The sequence below is a fragment of the Colletes latitarsis genome, chromosome 10, assembly GCF_051014445.1.
Source record: "Colletes latitarsis isolate SP2378_abdomen chromosome 10, iyColLati1, whole genome shotgun sequence".
In the NCBI taxonomy this organism is placed as follows: domain Eukaryota; kingdom Metazoa; phylum Arthropoda; class Insecta; order Hymenoptera; family Colletidae; genus Colletes; species Colletes latitarsis.
In genome coordinates this window covers 11058856-11084242 of record NC_135143.1, presented here as the reverse complement: position 1 = coordinate 11084242, position 25387 = coordinate 11058856, and the positions used below count along the sequence as shown (strand labels likewise).

Here is a 25387-nt window from a genome sequence, read left to right as displayed (position 1 = left end):
TCGACGAACAGAAATATCGTTTGTATATCGCGATAGATCGCGTTCAGTTAGAAATCCTGCAACGTCGAGAGAGCGAGAGAAAGTTTAAGGCGGGATCCTTCAACTTCTTAGCGAAGAAGATCAAGCATAGCAAACAGAAATACAAGAAGTCCGGGATGGTTAATGAAGGCTGTCTCGCATTAATTTTCTTGCAAAATCTAACTAGCTCGTAAAATAATTCGATACGATGCGGCTCTTCGGCGTAGCTCAGGAAAATGATAACTTCGTTTGTCAACCTTCGTTTAAGCAGCTTTATTAACAAACAGCTTTATTATGAGCTTAATTATTGGAAACAACATGATATTGTGAAATTATTACGTAAACCATTCTTTGCTTTTAATTGAAATTAACACGAGGGACGAAATTTGTATCAGGATCAAATCTAATCTTGTCTAAGAGGATTATTCGACGCAAATAGAAACAATTCTCAGCAACTTGGAACAGTTACTTTAAAAGGTTGTAATTTTTGCTATTTTTTAACTTGGCGTCTCGAGAATAAGACAAAGTAAAATCACTTGGCCTCTGAAAGCTACAGAGGGGTTATTCCCCTCACACCGATTGGCTACCCTACCTCTCAGTCTTTTGTTTGTTCGCGCAAACGTGTTACATACGCTCTTCCTTTCTCAAACACAGGGGAAAGCTGACATGTCGTAAAAATGAGGATCGTGTCTGATGTAACGTCCGAGTGTACTTCCACGTCAGCTGTTTTCTTCCTCTGGCGAAAGCTTTTGGTCAGTCACGATACCAAAGTTTCATCAATAATAGTAATAACGTCTTCGTTAAACCGTATATAAAGAAAACCTAAACTTCAGGTATCTAGTAATTTATTTCTCAAAACATCACCCATGAATTATTTGATTATAATTACTTCTTGTCCTGCCTTGTTACATAGGAATTATCGTAACGATGTAAATTCAATCTCGGATGAAAGGACAATACGAATTTCTTGTCACGTACTGTCAGAATTGATAATAAAAAAGTTTTGCCGGGTATTTGAAAGACGTCCGCAAGTTTCTGCGATAAACAGTGGGGCGCTGGTTTTCCCGAGGGTAGGGGGCGGAAGCGTGTAAGTTAATAAGTCACTTGAACAGCCCGTAACAGGGTAGATAAGTACTTACGGACGGGGTCATTCTTTACGAACTCGTGACCAGGGTGTCGGGCCATGTCGAAAAAAACTGTGCCATCAGAATCAATATTTGGGCAAGCAAAATTGTTTCGACATTTCATCGATAGTTTCCTTGAAAGAAATTTATTCATTTTCTGGTACGAAAATGAATTCAATGAATCCTCGAGTAAATAACTATCGATACAAAGTGATTTTGTTAATGCAAAAGAAAAAACACTTGTTGGCGTAATTGTATTGCAATTACACTATAATTACAATAATTGCAATTACACTGTAATTACAATAATTGCAATGACATTGTAATTATACGATTTAATGATTTAAGATTATGATTTTACAGCAACATAACGATTTCCAAATAATTACGGTACAATTACTTTGTTGAAATAATCGTGGCAAATGTGTTCGGATTATATTTTGTCCAATAACGTTACACCCTGAACGTAGTTTAGTATAATTTTATTTTTAATAACGGCACAAAAGCGTCAAAACCTCGACTTTTTAATCAATATAGAACAGTTTTCTAATTATTCCTATAAACAATTCAATAATAATAGCAAAATTTCTAGGACACCCTAATGTTTGCAAAAATAATACTAGAAAATTTAATAAGAAGTAGAGTCTTGATTTAAATATTTCTTTGCAGTAGCAATGTATAATTCGAGTAATACATTTTTCTTTTAATATTTTGATAGTATTAAATACATATATTATTTTGTACGAGGAAATACTGTTTCGTGTGTAATCGCTAATTATTGTAGAACTTTTGTGGAGATTTTGTGGAATATTTTTAACAATTTACGAACTTTCAACCGGCTGTAAAATTCATTTTGGGCTACGACACGTCGAGCTTGTTCGTGACGAAGGGTGTCGAGGACAAGGGAATGGGCGATTCCCCTGTCTCGTAAGCAGGGGTGGGTTTGAGAAAAGACGAAGCTCATAAGACGACGATAGAGTTAAAAAAGCTGACTGCGTTGCTTCCGACACTTTAAGATGGCCGAGAATAGAGAACAGTACTGCAGCGACCAAAAGCAAATGGCTATAAGTGGTTCCGCAATCTTGTTGGTCTTTCATGGGAGGGGGTGGGAAAGCGAAACAACCTCCCGTGCTTTTTTCGCAAAGCCTTTTCCATTTTCGAAATAAATGCACCGTGTATCGTTCGGTTTCACTATTTATTTTTTATTTTATCGATTCGAATCTTACACAGAATTATTTCCAACTACAAAGGATCCCGTTATCTTCGCGAGCGTAGGGGCGAAATGGAAATGAAGTCAGAAGTAAAAATTCGTGAATAGAAAGTTTAGTTTAGATTGTGTATTTACAACAGTGTATACAAGAACGTCAGACAGGAGAGGAGAAGGCAACGGTGAGCTATTGTAAGTTGTTTGCCCTGTATTCGGGGTTCGAGAGCACGATAGGCAAAGGAGGACGTCTTATATTTGGCATAAAAATTTTGGGCTGCTCAAGGTTATCGAGCTTTCGTCCCCACCGTACATTTCTTGTCAGTTCGCTCCACTCGGTTGTGTTTGAAAAACAGAAAATGCAAAGTTGCAGACACATGCCCTGTGTCTGTCACATAGAGGGGCAAACTGGCGTGGCGCAAAGGTGAGGGGAACAGGGACGTCGTGTCTGGCAAGCTTCACAGACAAGGAAGTGACTTCGTGAGGCCAAAAGTTTCTGTCTCTTAAATATTATCTCCGTTTATGTACAGGCCGGTGAAGTATCGTCAACTAGCGATAACGCAACTACCGCCATTGTTGTTGTCTCCAAATACCCAATTTCGAAACAGCTTTTGACACGATCCTTAGAAATTTACCGAAACAAATCTTCTTACATGTTCGATAATTCACAGATTGGTTCAGGGGATCAACAAAACCATAACTGTCAGATATATCCACATTATATTTAACTACGTACTTACTTCGTGATTTGAGAGATCGCTAAAACTTTCTTTCTCCTCCTTAAGACACTACAACGTCATCTATGTAATTATTCATTGGGGACCTAAAACAATTAATTCTCAGGATTCGATATCGAAGGAAATTTTAGATAGAACTCTTGAATTTTAAAGAGGCTGTAAAAATAATTTGAGGGGTTTGATGAAGAAATTTTCGAAAGCAGATCGTCTGCAAAGAGTCAACGCAATAATTTTACATGATAAAATTACTTTTTATTTCTCAAATTCGAAAAAAACGAGGATAACGTAATAAAGTTGCAGCCGGCTATCGAATCAGTGAGTTACTGTACGCCAATTTAATCGAGAAAATTTGACGTGGCGTTTCGATCGGGTTCAAGCAACGGGTTAAACGAGGGCGAAACGTTATTTTTCATGCTCACTGTATCAACAGCGGGGGTCCATGTGATTGGGCACCTATGGCAGGATCCATTAAGAGAACCGAACCCCTGATTACCAAATCTTGTAGAGCATGCATAATCGTGTCTCCGTTGCCTCTCGCCAATCGGTACACCCTCAATTAGTTCCTGTCAGGCATCACATTTATTTACATCCCGCAAACATTTTAAACATTATGGATAATTAAAACTCTTTGGCCAATTGTACTCTTATTAAATAATTTCAGAACTTCCCGCTAATACGTTATTTGGCAAAGCATAAATGAAAAAAATTTCAAATAAATTGGGAAATCAAATCTTATGGTTCAATTACAATCATTTTTGGTTAATACTCATACCCCCGAAATCTTACCCAGTTTCGAGAAAAAAATTCGGGTAGGTGTTGAAATTTTCGAAGAAAAAAAATTTTTCAAATCGTTCTAAAAAAATTATTTTCGATTGCAGAGGTCAATTGCAATCATTTTTGGTCATTACACGTACCCCCGAAATCCTACGCATTTTCGAGAAAAAAATTACTTATCGAAAATCTAATTTGAGGCCAGAAATACTTTCTTGAAATTTCATGCGTATCTTTAAAATGTCATAACTTCTGAACGGATCGAAGGATTTTAATGTTTAAAAAAGCAATCAACGCGTATTTTAGTAGAGAATATGTAGAAATTCTAAAAATATTGGAAAAGATGCTTCTTGATCCCGAAAAATAAGAAAAACTCCATAAAAATGGTCCAATTTTCAAACGACAATATCTCCTACAATAGTGAATATATTTCCATGAAACTTTTTTCTGAAGTAGTGGTCATAGGTACCTACCAAAAAGTATTAGACAACTTTTCTGTAGGGTGTCAAACAAAATTACTAAAAATCAAAAACGAATTTTTAAGGAAAATCGACAGGGAGGTGCCTAAATTTTTCGGCAAAAACAAAAATTTTCAAATCATTCTAGAAAAATTATTTTCGATTGCAGGGGTCGATTGCAATCATTTTTGGCGAATAGACATACCCCTCAATTCTTACGCACTTTCGAGAAAAAAATTCAGCGCGGTGGGAATTCTAATCGTTAATAACTTTTTAACAAAGCCGTGATTTTCATCCTATTTTGGCCTTTAAAATCTCCCATTATAATTTTTCCCAGGGGTGGCCGAACACCCGTTTAACTATTTGTTGCATTTCCTTTGTCAAATACTTCACGGTTTCTCGTGCAACGGCATCCTTTTTATTCACTTACGGATAAAAATATCGCTGACCCAGTTTTTAAACGATGAAACCGTACGTTTCATCTAGCGAGCAATTTTTTCACGCAGTCCCTAAAATATTCATTCGTAAGGTCGTTCGAGTACTACAACCGTGACCATTTCACACGGTCTACTTGACAATCTTGAAGCTCGCTTGGCAGAATTTCCGGGTTATGTAAGGGAGACTAAAAGTGCAACTGTACACAATACGCGGAAAGCTTAAACCTCGGAATATCGTCGTTTCATAAATTTTTCCACACTTTGTTTATAAAAATTTTATTTCAATTAATCGTCTACAAAGTCATAATCTTTTTCGTGTTATTTCTTTCTATTTTTTTGTTTCATAAAAATTTATCTATTCACTTTCAAAAAGTTATTTACTGTTTTCAAGCTCGTTTCAACGACTAGCGGAAGGCCGAATGAATTGCTTTAAAAAACGTACCGCGTGTGAATACATTTAGAAACGACTTTGTGATGATTACTAAAACATTCATCTGTCGTAGTTGCATAAATACAGTATTTTGCCTGAGAAGTTACAGACTCGGGACCGAGTTGCCATCGAGCAAGGTACAATTAACATCCTAGCAATTCTAGGAAGTGGTGGGGATAACTTGGTGACAACTTCTCGGACAGTACTCTACTTATGACTGAAACTAGGTCCGTGTATGACTCTTGACACTCGTCGCGAAACATTCTATATTTCCAACAAACTCGTACTTAGAGATCGTTCGTGCGAGGACGAAATAAATGAAATAAAGCGGGGAAACAATCCTCTCAAACTATTATCCGATTCGATGTCATTTTACTGCGGAATTGATTCGCCGTTTAACAAAGTTACTTCACTCAACCGCGGTACGTCACTTTCCAATTTCCACAGAATGTATTTCGAAGAATGACCTCATTAGTCGCAATTGGGTCAGCTTCATGAGTGCATCTATGCAGTCACGATGCACTTCGACACCCGTCCAGATCATTATTTATATATTCGACGAGCGTTGTTAAGGTGCACAATCGTCTTTACAAATTTCGAACGAAGAAGTCTGCGAGAGTGCGAGACTTAAAATTTCGCGTCGTTCGTTTTCTCGAGTCACGAGCTATTTCGAGTCAACCGATATTAATTGCACGTGAAATTATGCGTCTCGTTTATTTCGAGGCTGTTCCACTTTTGAGAATATTACAATGTCCAGATATCGTGTGGCGTTGAATTTATTTTATTATTTAGTAAACGTTCCTCTACTCTGTTTTTCTATCATTTCTTTTTTCAGCACGTGTACTTGGAAAAGACTCTGACGTTAATATGTTATTATTCTTACAAATTAATTTCTTCAAGAAGTTGTCAAAGTTTTTTATACTTGTTATGAAAGAACTTGTTATCAGGAGAGAACAATTCAGGCTTTTTAATGTCTTTGTCAGGCTAATTACATCATCGAGTTTTTATAGCTTTCGCGAGAATTACTTTGCGGAAATGTTGAAAAAATTTAGTTCTCCCTTTTTGCTCCTAACAATTACTTCAAAAGAATTTGTTGTACGAAGATTAGTCCCAGGACTACGTGATAAATAATTTTTGAAAATGATTTGTGTATACTCTGGATCGAGAGGATTTTTTATCAAAGATTTCGAGCTTTCGAGCAATTAGTAATATTTAATTCGCGTAAGTTTTGGGACCAAAGAATCAAATGATAATTTAACGTATATAAGTTACTAAATGGCGACAGCATTGTGAAATTAAAAGTGTTTGGATTTCCTTGGAATTAACATTGGAGAAGCTTTTTAAATAATTCACGGCGAACAGTTTCCTCGGCGAGAAACACTTAGCGATCTCTTGATTATCTTAGTTTACAACTTCCATGAATGCTGGACGACTTAATTCGTTTGAAGATAAAGTTAAACGAAATTATTAGTCAAGAAGTTCTATAGTATCATTGCATACATTACCAGACGGGAGTTCTGAAATGAACCGGGGGCAAAGTTTCGTACAAACTTCCACGATTATCAAAGCAGATTCGTACGCGTGTAATTCAGCAATTTATCCATTGCTCGGAACATCTTCATATTTCGTTTTACTTCCAGTTTTCATGCGATCTTCCGCCTCCCTCATTAACTTCTATTATTTTTTGAAAATGGCGCGAACGAATCACGAACACGGAATATGGATGAGAAACTTATGCTCGGCGAATTTAGAAAGTTGGGAGATGCGTGAAAATGGAAACTGTAAATGGGAAAAGGAAGAGCCCGGAACAGCGAGCGTCGGAAGAATAGCAGGGTGGAAAAATTAGATGTATAGAAAAAAAGAAAGTGGAAATAAATGAAAGGGTGGAGCGATGAGGAAAAGGGGAGAGTGAAAAACTTGGAGAAACGTAAAAATACAGTGGAAAGAGAAAACAAGGAAGCAGCGATGACGGGAAGAAAGGGAGGAAAAAATGAAGAGAGACTGAGAAAAGCTGGATTCGTAAGAAGGGATGGTCTGGGGTAGTTGTGCTCGAGTTTGACACAGTCAGAGACCGGCGTTGCCTGGCAACGTCTATGGGTGGAAGTTCACATTGGCGTAGGGTGTACTTGCAGCGAATTTATGTGTACGGACCCCCGCCCCTTTCCACCCCCTGTGGGGTCGTGTAAAAAAGTCGAATAAACGAACGAAACAGTCTATAATTGGCGATTTCTTCGTATTCGGGGCGTATCCTGGTATATCGTGTATCATTCCCTGTGGACGTCTATCATATTTTAAGAATCAGACGTACATTTTTCTCGCGAAAACTTGATTAGGACCGATGTAGAACCGTGAACGAATCAGCGAGACGGAAACAAATCTTCCATCGTATTTTAGTCGATTCTGTACACTATTTTTATTCGGGGTTTAAGGAGAATTTAAAGTTATTGCGCGATCATCAGGCATTAGAGAAACGTGTAATAATAAATTACATTAGCTTGTAATTTAATTTGAATGTTGTCGATTTTCCAATTTTAAAATGTTTGGAGAAAGCAATACACGCGTAGACGTATTTGTTTGTCAAATTAAATATTGTGCAAACTGCATTTTCGGTACGCGTACCTTTCTCAAGAATTAGATTTCTTACCAAACAACTGCTCTCGTTAATATTAAATACCTTAACTCGTTTTCTAGTTTCTGTTTCTTAACAGAATCACGCTTCGCAAGGAGCGACGGATAATGTCTTTCTCCTCTTGTCGAGCCCTTCCATCAAGAACGAAACTTCATAATCAACTTTCCAGTTAACATAACTATGACGGTATTTCTATTCTCGTATGGCGAAATTTCTTTTTGCGAAGTGGATTCGACCGATCAACCAACTCTCCAATTATTGCATCTCAAACACCTTTCGTAAAATTACATTTCCCGAGGAATAACGTGTTTTAATAATCTACTTTTTTAATATATCAGCTTTTTGTATCCACGTAAAATATTTGTAGAACGTATACAGAACGATTCAAAAAACACTTTGTATACGAGAAATAAAAAATTAGCACCAGCAGTTATCGACGCGTCGCAAATTGGAGTTATTTTATTGTAAAATATAGTGAAATAGCTCGAACGGCTATTTCGTGCACCGATCCAATAATTTCTTTACGATTAATCAATAAAGCTACTGCAAGCTGACGATTCATCAGGGTGATTTATTCACATAACGCTCGGGAGTTACTCGTAACTTGTTGATGCAAATAAAGCGCGTTGGCGGTGTTTTGCCCCACGGGGTGTAAATGAGAAGACTCGTTTTCCGGGATCGATTTAATTAGGCCCGAGCTGGTCACAATTTATTTTTATTAGCCGGATACCGTGACGGGGTGGATTCTACGCCCGTGCTAGATCGCACACTGTACCCTGTGGCGAATTCTATAGCAAATACATCATACCACGAAAGATCAATATACAGGGTGAAACGCCTTACGTTATCACCTTGAAAATCTCCATTTCTTCCATCAATACAACAAAAATATCCATGGAAAAAGTTACTCGGTTTGTTGGTAGAAATATTGTAAATGGTAGATTATTATTCACTTATTTAATTCAAAATTTGCAATTGCGTCATTATTGCATTGAACTTACTACAGTATATTTTTCTAAGCAAATTCGAGATTAATTAAACGAGATTTAAAAATTCATTAAACAAATATTATTTTACAATTTCAGTTTGTTCTTATATAGAGAGACACGCTCTGAACGCTAATACTATATCTTGTGGGAAGCGTAAATATACACCCTCGATATTTCCTTAACACCTTTTGTATCTAAATTGAAGGAGGCGTTGATTCGAGATTGTATCGGATAAATTACTGCGCAAAACAAAGTTGGAGGGAGTTTACATATTGCACGCAATTTACACCACCCGGCAAGAAGTGGCTGTTATTTTAAGATAACGTTCAATTACGCCCAGAGATAGAACGGTGACCCCTGAACGAGCACAATGCTCAATCCCTTGCAACTTGTTGCACATGATTCAGCAGTAAACTGGAAATAGTATATCCGTATAAAGTCCTTTATGTTCTTCGCGATACCGTGAATCGATCTACGATCATAAGTCAGCTACGTGTCCTGAAAGTGACGTTTCGTATCATTCCTAACTCCAACAATCAATAACAAATGCAACAGAAGTTAATATAACAACGTATTCGAAAATATACCCCTTATTAATTCCTGTATGTGAGCGAGACACGTAGATTTTATATATTGGAGTCTACCTAAAATCTTTTCCAAGTTGGATACATTACCTGTAATGCAATTAATCGCGTTATATTGTCGATGTAAAATATGTGTGAAAAAAGGGCTAAACGCATAGTTAGAGGAAGCATCCCCCGGAATTGTTCTAACGCGAAAAGTAACATCGCAATCCCAGCGTAAAGATCGAAGCGTTCACCAGTATTTTTTTTTTCTTTTGCCTTTCAGTCGAGTGATTCCGGTGGTTTTCGTGCACGCAGAAGATCACCCCAGGCATTCGCAATGGCCACCCTATCCCTGCGTATCTCCATCCCGGAGAAAAACGCCACGAAGATGATGCAATTTGACCCGAGCACATCCGTTTACGACGCTTGCCGTATTATCAGAGAGAAACTCGCTGAAGCGAGTAACATGGGCCAACGTAAGCTCTAACTTTTACCTAAAATATGCAACGACGCGTGCTAGCGAACACACACGTTTACATATTTTTCCCCCCGGGGCATGTCATATATTGAAAATTACATATATAAAATTGTTATCAGTTTGAAAATCGCACGAGTGTATTATCGCGCAAAGATCGTTTTTTATTATGCCCATATCTGTAATATTTTATTAATCTTTGTAAATGCGATATTGGTCGCACCTTCTACCTCTCGAGTTGTCTCCTATCACTGTCACTTCATACGAGAGGAAAATATCGAATAAAACAGAATTACGAAGTAAATTAAAAGAGAAATATAAGAGAAGATTATTTTTTCAAGATTGTGTCCTAAAAAATATTAACGCTGTTAAATTTATTGATTTCTGTAACGGTGTGCCAATAAGTTTGCGACTCGTTGTACACGTAAAACGCGTATTTGAATTTCTGTGAGAAATTGTACCGGTGATAGTAATGGATTGCAACTTTCGTCGATAGCCAAGGACTACGGACTATTCCTTGCTGACGAGGACGTCAAGAAAGGAGTCTGGCTCGAGCCAGGACGGAATCTCGATTATTACATTCTGAGGAACGGCGATCTTCTCGAGTACCGGCGTAAACTGCGGACTCTCAGAGTGCGCATGTTGGATGGAACACTGAAGACGTTACTAGTGGATGATAGTCAAGCCGTCGCCAATCTCATGGTAGTAATTTGCACGAAGATAGGCATCACGAATCATGACGAATACTCGCTGGTGCGCGAACTGGCCGACGAGGAAACCGAGAATCAAAAGCCGGGCAATTTCGGCACTCTCACCCTGAAAAGAAGGAAAGAGGAGAAAGGCGAGCGGGACGCGAAAATGGATCAGCTCAGGAAGAAGCTGAAGACTGACGACGAAGGTAAAGATTTCGATCCGTTCGGGTATCCCGCGCGATAAGCATTCGAACTTATTAAACTTCGCTGATAGAAAGTAAAAACAAGACGACGCGAACCATTCTTTCGAAACTCCATAAGAGAAAGAATGTTTCGCAGTCGTGTAATACACTTTATCGAAAGTGACCAGCGGATTTTACGGAAGGTTCATGGGGATTATTTTTCATTTTGTAGAATTACAGTGATAAAGATTAGTTCGTTTACTCGTAGAGTATGGATTATTTAATTGCGTCGTGTGAATGAATATTATGTTCTTTTGCTTCAGTGAATTGGATCGACCCTAGTAAGACGTTGAGGGAGCAAGGAATAGACGAGTCAGAAACGGTCCTACTACGCAGAAAGTTCTTCTTTTCGGATCAAAATATCGACAGCAGAGATCCGGTGCAATTATCTCTTTTATACGTCCAAGCAAGAGACGCAATTCTAGACGGTACGCATCCAGTTACTCAGGAAAAAGCGTGCAATTTCGCCGGGATACAATGTCAGATTCAATTTGGCGACCACAAGGAAGACAAGCACAAACCAGGCTTTCTCGAGTAAGTTATCAGACAAGACACAATTTCCACCAAACCTAATATCTAATATATTTTTATCATGGCTGTGCTTCGAACAACGTAATTACGATTCTACAAAAAATTGCAAACAAGCAAATTATTTGAAACGAATACGCGTTTTGGTTAGTAACGTTAATTTGTATTTAAATATCTTTGTTGTTAATTAATAACACTTGAAAGAGTTCGGTTCAAAAATTGCGAACAAATAAATTATGTTTAATAGTAGGGATATTGTAGTTTATAAAAGCATCTTGAATATTTAGTTGAATTACATTATTTGTTTCTATCAAGTTATCGAGAATTAAAAACATAGGAGATACATTCAACTCGTCACTGATACTTTTACTAATGGTTATAACGAATAAGAGCTTTATAACGACCCCGTGGTAATTAGCGTAATACTATTTTCCATACAGCCTCAAAGAATTTCTGCCGCAGTCCTACTTGAAGGTGAAAGGTATCGAGAAGAAAATTTTTGCTGAGCACAAGAAGAACGTCGGTCTTTCCGAGCTCGATGCTAAAGTTTTATACACGAAAACGGCGAGGTCGTTGAGCACATATGGCGTCACGTTTTTCCTGGTTAAAGAAAAAATGAAGGGCAAGAACAAACTGGTGCCCCGTTTGCTGGGCGTCACGAAAGACTCAGTCTTGAGACTCGATGAAAAGACGAAAGAAATCTTGAAGACCTGGCCGTTGACTACCGTCCGACGTTGGGGAGCCTCTCCAAACACATTCACGCTCGACTTTGGCGATTATTCCGATCAATATTATAGCGTGCAGACCACCGAAGCCGAGCAGATCCTTCAACTTATCTCCGGTTATATCGACATCATTCTGAAGAAGCAAAAGGCCAAGGATCGTTTCGGTATCGAGGGAGACGAGGGCTCAACGATGGTCGAAGATAGCGTATCGCCTCTAAAGTACGTATGTCGCATGTTCGCTTTATGTGCTAATTTGTTAATTGAAACGAAGACGAAGAGTGCACTAGGGCAATTATCGATGCCAACGGATCAAGCTCGATTTATCAGTCTGATTTTCGCGTTGAATGTTATGAGTTGTCGTTTTCTCTGTGGGCGAGGATTTTTCGTAGCATGGAAGAGTTTCTGAGACAAAGACAGAGAAGTTACATCGGAGCTACGGAGGGATATGGATCTTCGAAGTTAATGGGATTCTGTAAACTGGGAAATATTGAAAATGTTTTAATATCGAAGTCACTTTAATTTTTAATTGTTGTGGTCGTTCAATATTTAAACTATTTAATGCTGTGATATTAATATGCATTAAATCGAGCTTGTCCAGAAAATAAATTATTTTCATTAATTATTTATTTGTTTCATTTCCTCGACAGAGCAACCATTATGCAACACGAAACTAGCAACGTGGGTAAAGGAAACGTAGAAGCCGTATCGGTCGCCATACCAGCAGTCATGAGAGTTGGAGGAGACGGTAAAGTACTCTTAATATTATTTTAATGTTGTGTGTTCCAAACGCAGTGTTTTATATCGTTCTATACTCGCACCACTTGAAATTATAACGATTCTCTTTTTAATTCTTCCACGATCCTAACCATCGATGAACCGTTAATGAATTGTGTATATAACAAACCTACTATTTCTTAACTTTTTCTCAGCGAACACGATTCTTTCGCAACGTTACGTTAATAATTGTCAACGAATAAGATATAAGACACCGCATTTTGACATTACCGTAAAATCCCAGAGCAAAAGAAACGAAAGAAGCCAGAGAGATCCTTGCACGTCTGAATCCTCGGGCGTTCTTCACCCGTTCCGTTGATTTTGTACATACAAACGTACTTACACATTTTTTTGTTTTTTGTATGTAAACGACATGTCAGCCTCGAGAGCTTTTTCGTATAAATGTTTTGCTTCGTATCACGGAGCCGGTTAGTGGGTATCTAGTTTCTTGTTGAGATTGCTCAGTGTCGTGGAATCGATCGTGACGATCGATCTTTGTAAATACCACTCGGATAGTTGCATGATACGGTTTATAGGGGCTCGACCATATGGGACCGGGCACATGGGCGGTGCTCAATACACGACTGTCAGCGGCCAGGTGAACATCGCTCACGCTCCACCGATGGTAAGATCTATGAAAAGCATAAGAGGCTCCTGCTCATGTTGAATTTCAGTGTTTTCCACGTGTCAACACTGAAAACGATTCCTTACTCGAAACCATAGTGACGAGCACAAGTATAAGCGTGATCGTAATCCTACCTCTGTTTACAATCGCTTAGACTTTCATTCGTTACTTGTGTTTTGTTCTAAGGAATTTTAACTACAACTACGCTAAATTTCCCAAACCAAATATTTGTACATTGTAGAGTACAATATGTGAAATATTTATGAAATTTTAATATTAAGAACCGTGGATCTGAGATTAATTGCAATCGAAATCGCTCGATAATTCGACGTTTTGTTATTTGAATTGTTCTTGGAATACAAATACAGTGTTCACAGAGATACACTGATGATTTGCATCAGCAAGAGCTACTCGTTCGCTCTGTTGTAGCAGTAGCTTAGATCGAGCGTCTTTGAAGGATCGCAGCGAATATCGACGATATATTTAAGTTCTCGAAATCAGTGATTAAGCAATTTCGTTGTACGTTGAAGCAATTTTGCAAACGACTAATAGACGGTTCAATTTATTTTCATGCTAGGCGCCTTCTATTGCGGACACAGAGTAGGTACACGATGATAACATTTTTAGTTACATTGGATATTAAAAAAGTTTAAAATTCGTCATTTTCATTTTCAGTTTGATTATATTCTGTTTACACCCGTTAAATACAGAAGTCACTGAAATATAATATTAGTTGTGAAAATCAGAATACCAATATGCAAATTGCAATCAAATATCGTGTAATTTATATTATTTCTCAATATTTAAACTCCAAAAGAAACATTCCGTTTGCCTCAACGTAATTAATTTTACAAAATCGAAATAATAAGTTATTAAAATCTGTTAGTCAGTGAAATCTGTATTACAAAATTTTCTGCGTGTGACATATAGCTTCGTTCCATGTGCACTTTAAATTATTTTCACACATTTATAATTGAGAAAATAATAATTTATTAAGAATATTAATATTTGTAACTGATGGGTTGCTTAATCTTTTATGGTTTCGGAATACGTTTTAAATTCAACTGCAAAAGATATGAATTATTTAAATGACCTTATTTAAAACTCCAAAATCAAAGGAACCCAAAAAAACCTATGTGAAAGATTAAACATCCTCGTACAGAGTGAGTCATGCAAGTGGAGACCAAGTTCATTTGGTTATACTAGATGCTCTATCTCTTGACTCTTTGCATAAATCTGCAAGCAAAGACATTTATCTCGTAAACAGAGAAATGCGTTATATTATTCGATTTTCTTGCCTATAATTTTCTCTATCCTCGACTAACTAGGAACCATGACTTATACCAAATGTGCGACTCACTATGTGGAACATTGGCAGCTATATATTTACAAATATATTGTTTTTATTTGCTAATTTTATATCTCTCTATAAAGAACTAAACTAAAATTAAACTTCCTCTATACTTTGCAAAATTGAAAAATTCATAAATAATTCAATTTTAATTTTACATAATGTTAGTTTATTACGTTCACTTGTATTCCACAGGTAGATCTAATAAATAGAGTCGACACGTGGTTAGTTACTCTGAATGAAATAAAAAAAATGGATGAAATTTCTATTTATAAAGCACGCGCCTATATATGTATATGGCTGGCACTGTATATTTATAATCATTAGCGACACCACAGAAGGTTTCGTCCGACAACATGTGCCCCATAAAATAACCTTAATTGAAATTAGGTGCAACAAACCAAGGTCACATCCGTCCTGTCCGAACCACAACGTGCCTTATTGTCGACTATTACCGCTGGTCATGAGGTGATCAATATAGCGGAGACCGAGCTCTCGTGCAAGGCTCAACTTCCGGAATTGGGAACCGATCCAGCCTCGTTGAAATGGATCGAGCAGACCATAGACACGCATAAACAGAACGTTGGCTCGCAAATCGCGGCGATGAACGCCGCGACGGCGCAGGTCGTCACCCTGACCTCTGGGCCAGCCGACGATGTGGATCACACCGCGGTGGGCGCAGCGATCACCACGATCACCAGCAACCTTCCTGAGATGACGAAAGGCGTCAGGATGATCGCTGCTCTCATGGATGACGACTCGTCCGGTGACAGACTTTTGGACGCCGCCAGGAAACTCTGCTCGGCTTTCTCCGACTTGCTGAAAGCCACGGAGCCTGAAACCAAAGAGGTAAGACTCCTTCTTCGGCTGATGGGAATGTTATGTACCAGTTTATCAAATGCCAGATATAGTTTATCCATTTGTGAAATTATTATTATAAGTTTTTCTTTATTTGATCTTGCAAAAAATTTGGCATTTGATATACTCGCATATCGAGTGGTTAATATCGTTGTATCTGAGAGAAGGATTACACTTTGAAATGAGGACTTTCGGAGGAATCTTTGAAATCTTTGATGGGAAAAATGTTCCATAGCTACGTCAAGGTTTGTCACGAATAATACGTTGATAGAATGTCGAATAATTAAAAATGTAATAAATATTGTAGGAGAGGAATGGATAAAGATCAACCGTTAGTGTAATTCTGTATACTCTAATCGTATAGTTATTTTTAAAACAGCAAAACTGTTGTATAGTAGTAATAGTTTGTCGATACTCGATACAATTTTTCCTTAAACTATGACTTTTTGTACAGCCTTTCTACATAATGCCTTCTACCTACGAACGATACGTAAGCACAAATACCACACAACTTAATAGGTAGTTGCAAAAAGCCGAAATATCAGCTTCTAATTTTGTATTAATATCTCTATTTTATTTTCACGTCATAGAGCATAGGAACAGTTAGTAGCTTCTAAAAACATTTCAACACTTTATAGTTTCTTTCAAACAATGATAATGCAACATCATTTTCTGTTCATGTAAAAGAGAAAGTATCACACAACACGAGTCACAACATTTCTTTACGTTGGTTTTCCTTACATGCTTTGGTGAAAGAATTTTGATCATGAGTTTGGGTATATTGAGTATAGCTATTTGTCATTAGTGCTTATACCTAAATTTTCGATAGTAATTCGTATTAGAACAAGGATTGTGATATGCGTTCAGCACCTCGTTTGCTACACGTTGAATCGTTTTGTTAATTTCCTTGAAATAATCTTTAGATTTCACATAACGATTACACTTCCATATCATCCTCTTCTGTATATTTTAGCCAAGACAGAACCTTTTGAACGCCGCATCTCGCGTGGGTGAAGCATCCCACCAAGTACTGACGACCATTGGAGAAGAAAACGACTCGAACCGGGAACTTCAAGACATGCTGCTCGCCCTGGCCAAGGCCGTTGCCAACTCAACCGCGGCATTGGTACTTAAAGCTAAAAACATCGCGGCCACCTGCGAAGATTCCGCGACGCAGAATCGCGTGATATCCGCCGCTACCCAATGCGCTCTTGCAACCTCGCAATTGGTCGCTTGTGCAAAGGTCGTCGCGCCCACCTTGCATTCGACAGCTTGTCAGACGCAGCTGATGAACGCCGTTCGCGAGGTGACGAAGGCGGTCGAAGGATTGGTCGAAGTATGCAACGAGACCTGCAACGACGAGAACCTTTTAAAAGAATTAAGCGCGGCCGCCAGCGAAGTGAGCAGAACGCTGAACGACCTGTTGAACCATATAAAAACGGCCACGAGAGGAGAACGAGCCAAGGAGTCGGTACAGGAAGGAGCGGTGGAGACGATACTGGTAGCCACCGACAAGTTGTTTGCTAGTACCGGAGATGCTGGTGAAATGGTGAGACAGGCAAGGGTCGTCGGCCAAGCAACGGCGCAGTTAATTCAAAGCATAAAGGGCGAGGCGGAAAGGCAAACGGATTCCGAGCAGCAACGTCGACTGTTGGCCGCGGCGAAGGTGCTCGCCGATGCTACCGCCAAGATGGTAGAGGCTGCAAGACAATGTGCCAGTAGCCCGCACGACGCGAAGATGCAAGATCAATTGCGATTAGCGGCCGAAGAACTGAGAGCAGCGACCACCGCAGCAGCCACTCCGGCTTTGCGAAGGAAATTGATCACCAGATTGGAAGGTTGCGCGAAACAGGCCGCCTCCACGGCTACGCAGTGCATAGTCGCTGCCTCAGGGGTCACCCATCACAATACGAACCTGGCTAGCCAGGAGGAATTAGCCGCGGAATGTCAAATGATGGTGCAGCATATACCGCATCTGGTAGCTGGAGTGAAGGGCACGCAAGCACAACCAGATAATCCTACGGCACAGTTAAATTTAATCAACGCGTCCGAACAGTTCTTGCAACCTGGTACGGCTGTAGTGAAAGCTGCCAGGGCGGTTCTACCGACGGTGACCGATCAGGCCTCTGCTCTACAGTTGAACAACACCTCTCAACAATTGGGCGCCTCTCTGTCGGACTTGAGGTCGGCAGTAACGCGTGCTAGAGAAGCTTGCGGCGGTTTGGAATTGGATGCTGCCGAAGAACTGATCAATAGCTTGAAGGACGAATTAGGAGAATTTTATAGAGCAGTAGAGGCTGCTTCTCTTAGGCCCTTACCGGATGAAACGACAGAGTCCACCGCTCTTCGATTGGGTGCTACGTCGAAGAACGTTGGATTCGCCATGGCTCAGCTTTTGTCTGCCGCGAAACAAGGTAACGAGAACTACACCGGAAGTGCTGCAAGAGAAACAGCTTCGGCGCTCAAGGATCTTACTTACGCTGTTCGCGGAGTCGCTGCTACTTCGAATCAACCTGAAACGCAGAAGAGAGTACTGATGACAGCGGACGACGTAATTCTGAAGTCTTTGCATCTCGTGAAGGAGGCCAAACGCGCTTTGAAGAGTCCAGATAACCCGAGCAACGAAGCCAATTTGGCTGCCGTTGCTAAAGACGTGTCGAATTCCTTGGATAAGTGCGTTTCCTGTTTACCTGGTCAGAGGGACGTCGACGAAGCAATCAGGAACATCGATGACATGATTCAAGTTCTCGGTATGAACGAGTTCCCGCAAACCAACAAGAGCTATGGGTACGTTTATGTAATTTGATAAGATATTTTTATCATCTAGGACGGGGATAACAAGTTACTTTTCTGGTTCTTGTATTTCGCGTACTTATCGTTCATCGACATATTTTTAAATGGTTGAAGATAACATCATATAGTAAATTTCAATAACTTTAAATATTTTTTTTTTTATGGATATATACTGTTCTAAAGATTTTACCGTACTAAAAATATTAAAATATATTTATAGTATGTGTTTCGAATTCTATAATAAATTGGCAAATATTTTCTATTTAATTTTACAGACAACTGCAAAGCGATCTGAACAACGCAGCTGCCAACTTGAACGATGCTTCGTCGAGCGTAGTCTCATCTGTACGTTCTCCGGTGCAATTAGCAAGCTCTTCGAAACAATTCACCAACGCTTTCGGGGACTTGCTGGGCGTCGGAATGGAGATGGCTGGACAGACAACGATCGAAACTCGAAGTCAGATGGTTGTTTCCTTGAAGAACGTCAGCATGACGTCTAGCAAGTTGCTGGTGACGGCTAAATCAGTGGCAGCGGATCCAGGCGCACCGAACGCGAAAAATCAGCTGTCAGCCGCTGCGCGAGCCGTGACGGATTCCATTAATTACCTCGTGGACGTTTGTACCTCTGCTGCACCGGGTCAAAATGAATGCGACAATGCAATTAGGAACATCCAATCGATGCGGTCGCTTCTCGATAATCCTAGCGAACCGATTTCCGACGCGTCGTACTTCGAGTGCCTTGAAACTGTGATGGAAAAGAGCAAGAGTCTCGGCGATGGGATGACGGGCATAGCGAATCACGCAAAGAAATCCGAGCACGAGCAGTTTTCTGTTGCCGTTCGTGGAGTGTCCTCGTCCATTTGCGGACTGATCGAAGCAGCAGCTCAGGCGGCGTACTTAGCCGGAGTGAGCGATTCAACTTCCGTTGCTGGAAAACCAGGCCTCGTAGATCAGGCACAGTTCTTGAGAGCCGCGCAAGCTATTCATACCGGTTGCCAGAGTCTCGGAAATCCCACGAGCACCGAACAACAGGTTCTCTTCGCGGCCACCATGATCGCGAAATACACGAGTGCTCTCTGCAACGCTTGTCGCGAAGCTTCGAACAAAACCAGTAATCCGGTCGCGAAACGACACTTTGTCCAGTCGGCCAAGGACGTTGCTAATTCTACGTCCGCCTTAGTGAAGGAAATTAAGGCGCTTGATCAGAATTACTCCGAGACTAACAGAGAGAAGTGCGCCGATGCGACGAGGCCGCTTCTGGAAGCGGTTGATAATCTTTGTACGTTCGCTGGGTCTCCCGAATTCGCGAGTCAACCGGCAAAAATCTCTATCGCCGCCAGAGCCGCGCAAGAACCTATTACCAGCGCCGGGAAAGCCATCATCGACGGTTCTTGCGCCATGGTACGAGCCGCTAAGAGTCTAGCAGTTAGCCCGAAGGATCCCCCGACTTGGCAGTTGTTGGCTAATCACAGCAAGAGCGTCAGCGACTCCATAAAATCTCTGGTTGCTTCTATTCGAGACAAAGCGCCCGGACAAAAGGAATGCGACGCCGCGATCGACAAGCTGTCGGCTAGAATTCGTGAGCTGGATGCTGCCTCTCTGAGCGCGGTTTCGCAAGCTCTGGTCCCGCGACGCGAAAATACAGTACAAGGATTCACGGATCAAATGGAGAGTAGCGCCAGCGAGCTACGCGAAAAGCTGGAGCCTGTTCGAACGGCTGCTAAATACGAGGCTGAGCACATAGGTCATGCCGTTAATCAGGTTGCTTTGTACTGTGAGCCTCTCGTTTCCGGTGCTATCGGTGCTGCCTCGAACATGGTGCACTCGAAGCAACAAATGGTGCTGCTCGATCAGACGAAAACCGTCGCGGAGTCTGCTTTGCAGCTCGTATGTGTAACGAAGGAATCCGGTGGCAATCCGAAGGCTGTTAACTTACACGCGGAAGTAGATGAAACTGTCGAATCCACGAAGGATGCGCTGCAAGAATTGCAAAACACTTTGGAGACCATTTCTACCTCTAATGGGATTGTTACTGGACTGATCGACACCATATCTCGGGCGATGGTTAGATTGGAAGATCATAGGATGTCTACGATCGATACGGTTGATTCTTACGTCGATTATCAGACAAGAATGGTGGAGGCTGCCAAGGAGATAGCTCGTCTGGCGCAGGAAATGGTAAGCAGATAATTCTGTATTAAAAATTCTTAAGACCGTGCAAGAATTCAATCTATCTCCAATTTCTTTTAATTTTAGTCGACAAAATCCAGCACTGACGTGGCCAGACTCGGTCCCCTGGCGGTGGACATTTCCCATAAGTACACGCAATTAGCCCGCGACACTTCTGGCGCCTCCGCAGCCGCGTCTAACGCGGACGTGTCCGCGAGACTTCGCACAGGTGTTCAAGAACTTGGTCGAGCTTGCGCGGACATCGTTCGTGCGGCAGGAACGTGTCAAATGTCGTCGGGCGATGCTTACGCTCAAAGAGAGGTTGCAGAGCATAGCAAGATCGTCACGGAGAAGGTGTCTCAAGTATTGGCTGCTCTCCAAGCTGGTTCCCGTGGCACGCAAGCTTGCATCAACGCCGCGAGCACCGTGTCGGGCATCATTGGCGATCTGGATACGACGATCATGTTTGCCACCGCTGGAACTTTGCACGCGGAGAACGAAGGCGACACCTTCGCGGATCACAGGGAGAATATATTGAAAACGGCCAAGGCTCTTGTCGAGGACACCAAGACACTGGTGGCAGGGGCGGCTTCGTCGCAGGAACAGTTGGCAGTCGCTGCACAGAACGCTGTATCGACGATCGTTCAGCTGGCCGAGGTTGTGAAATACGGAGCAGCCAGTTTGGGAAGCCAGAATCCCGAAGCCCAAGTAATGTTAATAAACGCGGTAAAGGATGTCGCCTCCGCCCTTGGCGATCTCATTCATGCTACCAAAGCCGCCAGTGGAAAGCCTATCAACGACCCAAGCATGGCGCACTTGAAGGACTCTGCTAAGGTAATTGATTCGATCGATTTACATGTTTTGTTGCTTTATTCGTGTTCACTTCGATGTTGCGGATGGTCGAGGAATCTCCTGTTGTTGGCTTAGTATTAACTGATACTGAGACGCTTGCGTGGAAGAGGCCTATAACGGAATGGCAACGTCGAGATATCAGGAAGTAGAGCTTAGTTAAGGATACATGTGTGTGACTAAACATCATTCTCGTTCTTGATTTCCCAGTTCGGAGCAAGGTTTCATAAATAAGGTTTCATCGAGCGTAAAGGTTCTACCGCCTTGTACCAAACGTCTCTAAAATCACCTTTCGTTAGCGCGTCAAGTTGAAAACTGAAAATCAGTATTAATTTAAAATTTTTTAGTAGCTCTGTTCATCTTAATTGGAAGCACTGGCGAAGATCTTGTGTTAAAGATTAGAATGGGAACCGCTTTACTAAATAACATTAACCGTAGCAGAAACTACATTAACAGATATGGGAGAAACTACGCAGGAAGCGTAGAAATCCCACTGTCGCAAACCTAACAGTATTTCACTGTTGTCTCGTTAACGCTCTAAATCCAAACTTTACACTTAACCACGAACCAGTTCCCTGTTATTTTTTGGGTGGACTTTAATCGATAGATTTTTTTGTACATCGCCTCTAACAAACTTCATTGACATTCCACTAAAGAAAGATACAGAGGAGAAAACGTTCTGACGATCTTGCTCGTGAGGCATTGCCGGACTATTAGAGTCTTGAAAGGGCAGTACGTCGTCATTCGCCTTGACCAAATGAACACGTTCACGCTATTAAAGTCCACCTTGCACTCTCCTTCGTTCGGTTTTCCATCTTTTCTTTCGTGTGTGTGATATATACTCGATCTGTGTTTCCTTAACGGAAAGTATGTAGACGCTGTGCAAGACAGAAACGATGTTTGCTTCACCGGTAAAGAGAATCTCCGGCTTGTTTGCTTGTTGATGATGAGATTTACGCGAATTACGTAGTAAAACATTTTGTCACGAACGGTGGACTTTAATGTGAGTTTCATTGACGATTTTGGTCTGGGCGATTCGGATAGGTGTTAGAACAACAGCTACACCAGCAGCTGATGCCTCTGAGTGACGTCGGCGGCTCGGAGTCCGAATGGTTCGTGTCCGATCAAGAAGAGGAGCTGATACGTCTGCTCTCAGCCTCCGAGAGCGAACAACCGTCTCAGCGAACTTCTGATTTGCTGTTGCTCATGTAGCGGAAGCCTCGATTCTTCCTCGAGTCGCGTTCTTAAAGTCATTTTGATCGATTCCCGTTGAATTCGGCATCTTACCCTTTCGGTACGCTAGGTACCTCAATCAAATTACTGTTTTCTTTTGTAAAAGGTCATCGCGTTTGTTTTGGAGGAATACGCTTTTTAATGTCTTTACGTATCCTCTAAGGATATTTTTCTCATCTCCATCGGATGAAATGCGTTCAAAGTATTTTTGTTAGATTTTTCAAGTCACAGAAATTAATTATGAAAATTCAAACAATTCGACGTTTCTATCTTAATTTTAGATTTTAATGTTAGGGCTGTCAGAGATCTTGAGTGCCTCTACTTATCTTTTCTGTTATCAAATGTCATATGGTCAAGCATATATGTGGTAATATATTGTAAACGTTTTAATTGAATGTAATACGTTAAATGTTGTTCCGAATGAATCCTCTAGTCAATGATGATCTTTTTACTACTACTTTTACTACGTTTTAAGCTAGACTAAAAGGAAAAGAGGATGCAATTGAAGGTTGTCTAGTGTAGCACCGAAAGGGTGAAAATAGTCCAGTATCAAGTAACTGATTATTTTCTATCGCAGAAAATATAAATGTTAATGTAGTATTTCGGATAGTCAGGACTATTAATATTTTTAGAATGTTAGTCCACTGTAACGAGAACTTCGTGGCGAATTTGTATGCAAATTTCCATTTTACAGTTCTTCTACTGTTTGAAGTTCATTATAAAAGCATTTATATTTTAGACAGTTCTTTTCCTTGAGGATTGAATGATAATCGAATGATAGCGACAGGATAAGCTTCTGCTACATTTTTATTCATTCACTTATTCATTTTATACATTTCTTTTTTTTTTACTACGCAAACAATTGTATCGTGCTTTAATTTCAGTATTATTTTCACGGTATCAACTTAGTCTGTACTTTATTTTGTACCATACTTCATCTTTCCTTCTTTTTTTTTCTCTTTGTAACGACAAAATAAATCATTGAATTTTTACATTATACCTTTAAACGAATTCATTAATCATCCGTGGCAAGAATTTTTAAAACGAACCAGCTTTAGGTACGTACATTCCAGTTGCAAACGAGTGTGTATTTTATTAACCATTAATAGCTCCGAGCTTAATGCTTCGTCAACTAATTGCAAATTAATTAATTTATACACGTCTTTTTCTACGATGAACGCAGCAAATGTAAACTCGGATAAATTCGATCAATAACCTTTTACTGATTTCGATTACCGATTAACAAATTTTGTCTACGTTACTATCAGTCCTTTATTTTTATATTTTATAAGTACTTGTGAGTTAAAATCATACTTTCTACAAAAACAGTGAACAAGAATAATTAATTGCAGTACTTAATGCTTCTCTACTGTTTAATACTCTTTATAGTGGTACTAAATTTAACCCCTCTCAATGTTTCTTCTTGTAATAATAATATTATATTATTATTATTAGAATTACGTTAACAAAAGTAACGTTTCAGAGCCAAAGTTCTTATATAGCAGAATCTTATCACTAGATTGTTCAAATAGTCCATCCGACATAACTATACATATATAACCATCACATTAACCCCATAACAAATGTTATATATATTATTTAAATTGTCCACAGTGCCCTACTAAAACTCACGTAATCTGAGTTTTCGATACTAAACAATATCTCTAACGACAGAATAAATAATCCACAAGTTACGTGATTTTTAGTTCATTAATCTGTCCTCGATGAGTACGTTGGAAACAGTACCCAGACTCTTGATAAGTCGTTGTAATGTTGTACGACTGATGTATAAAAAAAATTGATGGTAACTTTTTTCGTTTCTTCGTCTTCAGGTGATGGTGACCAACGTGACGTCCCTGCTAAAAACGGTGAAAGCCGTGGAAGATGAACATACGCGCGGTACCAGGGCTCTGGAATCGACGATCGAGGCCATAGCTCAAGAAATCCGCGCTCTGAACACCCCCGAGATGCAGAAAACAAACGTGACCCCGGAAGATCTAGTCCGTTGCACGAAAAGCATCACGATTTCAACCGCGAAAGCAGTGGCTGCTGGAAATAGTTGTAAACAGGACGACATAATCGCGGCCGCGAACATGGGACGAAAATCTATCAGCGACATGCTAATGATTTGCAAAGGAGCGGCGTACAATTGCGCGGAAACTGCTGAGCTCAGAGACAGGACTCTTCAAGCTGGTCACGACGTGGCGATTAATTACAGAGAACTGTTACAAGCTATTCTTCAAATAGCTTCCAGATCTGGCGATGCCAAACACACTCTGCCACCGATTTCACGAAAAATCGCTCAGAGCGTCACCGAGTTAGTCGCAGTAGCCGAATTGTTGAAAGGCAACGATTGGGTGGACCCCGATGATCCGAAAGTCATCGCGGAAAATGAGCTGCTGGGTGCTGCTGCCAGCATCGACGCAGCTGCTAAGAAGCTTGCTAGTTTGAGACCAAGAAGAAGCGTACAGGTGAGTTTTCTTCGATATAGTCTTAACGAATATGGATTTGCACTGAATTTAGTAGTACATTGACCCTCAAATGGCGTTGTGAGCTATTTTCTACACGAATAGTTGATTGCAAATGCTTGTTAGAAGATTAAAAATATTGACCATACTTTTATCTTTTCCTACTGAGATTAACGTTTCTAATACTTTGCGTTGAGCTCACGACGCCATTTATGAACTTGTTAAATTACGCCATCATGTAA

At 40.3% G+C, this 25387-nt stretch overlaps 1 protein-coding gene across 5 annotated transcripts in view; it reads left to right on the top strand.

The window, feature by feature from the left end:
* The window catches only part of Rhea (Talin_middle and talin-RS domain-containing protein rhea), a 54980-nt gene that overhangs the window by 24552 nt on the left and 5041 nt on the right, over positions 1–25387 (top strand). For 3 of the 5 annotated variants that reach the window (XM_076775678.1, XM_076775680.1, XM_076775682.1), the window contains 12 exons: positions 9647–9839; positions 10335–10736; positions 11036–11306; positions 11741–12244; positions 12673–12770; positions 13336–13424; positions 15166–15624; positions 16088–16123; positions 16607–18420; positions 18702–20604; positions 20683–21429; positions 24510–25148. In XM_076775678.1, coding sequence (XP_076631793.1) covers positions 9647–9839; positions 10335–10736; positions 11036–11306; positions 11741–12244; positions 12673–12770; positions 13336–13424; positions 15166–15624; positions 16088–16123; positions 16607–18420; positions 18702–20604; positions 20683–21429; positions 24510–25148 — 7155 coding nt within the window. Of the gene's footprint in view, positions 1–9646; positions 9840–10334; positions 10737–11035; positions 11307–11740; positions 12245–12672; positions 12771–13335; positions 13425–14001; positions 14025–15165; positions 15625–16087; positions 16124–16606; positions 18421–18701; positions 20605–20682; positions 21430–24509; positions 25149–25387 lie in introns of all 5 variants that reach the window. The other 2 variants (XM_076775683.1, XM_076775679.1) reach the window with 2 other exon arrangements.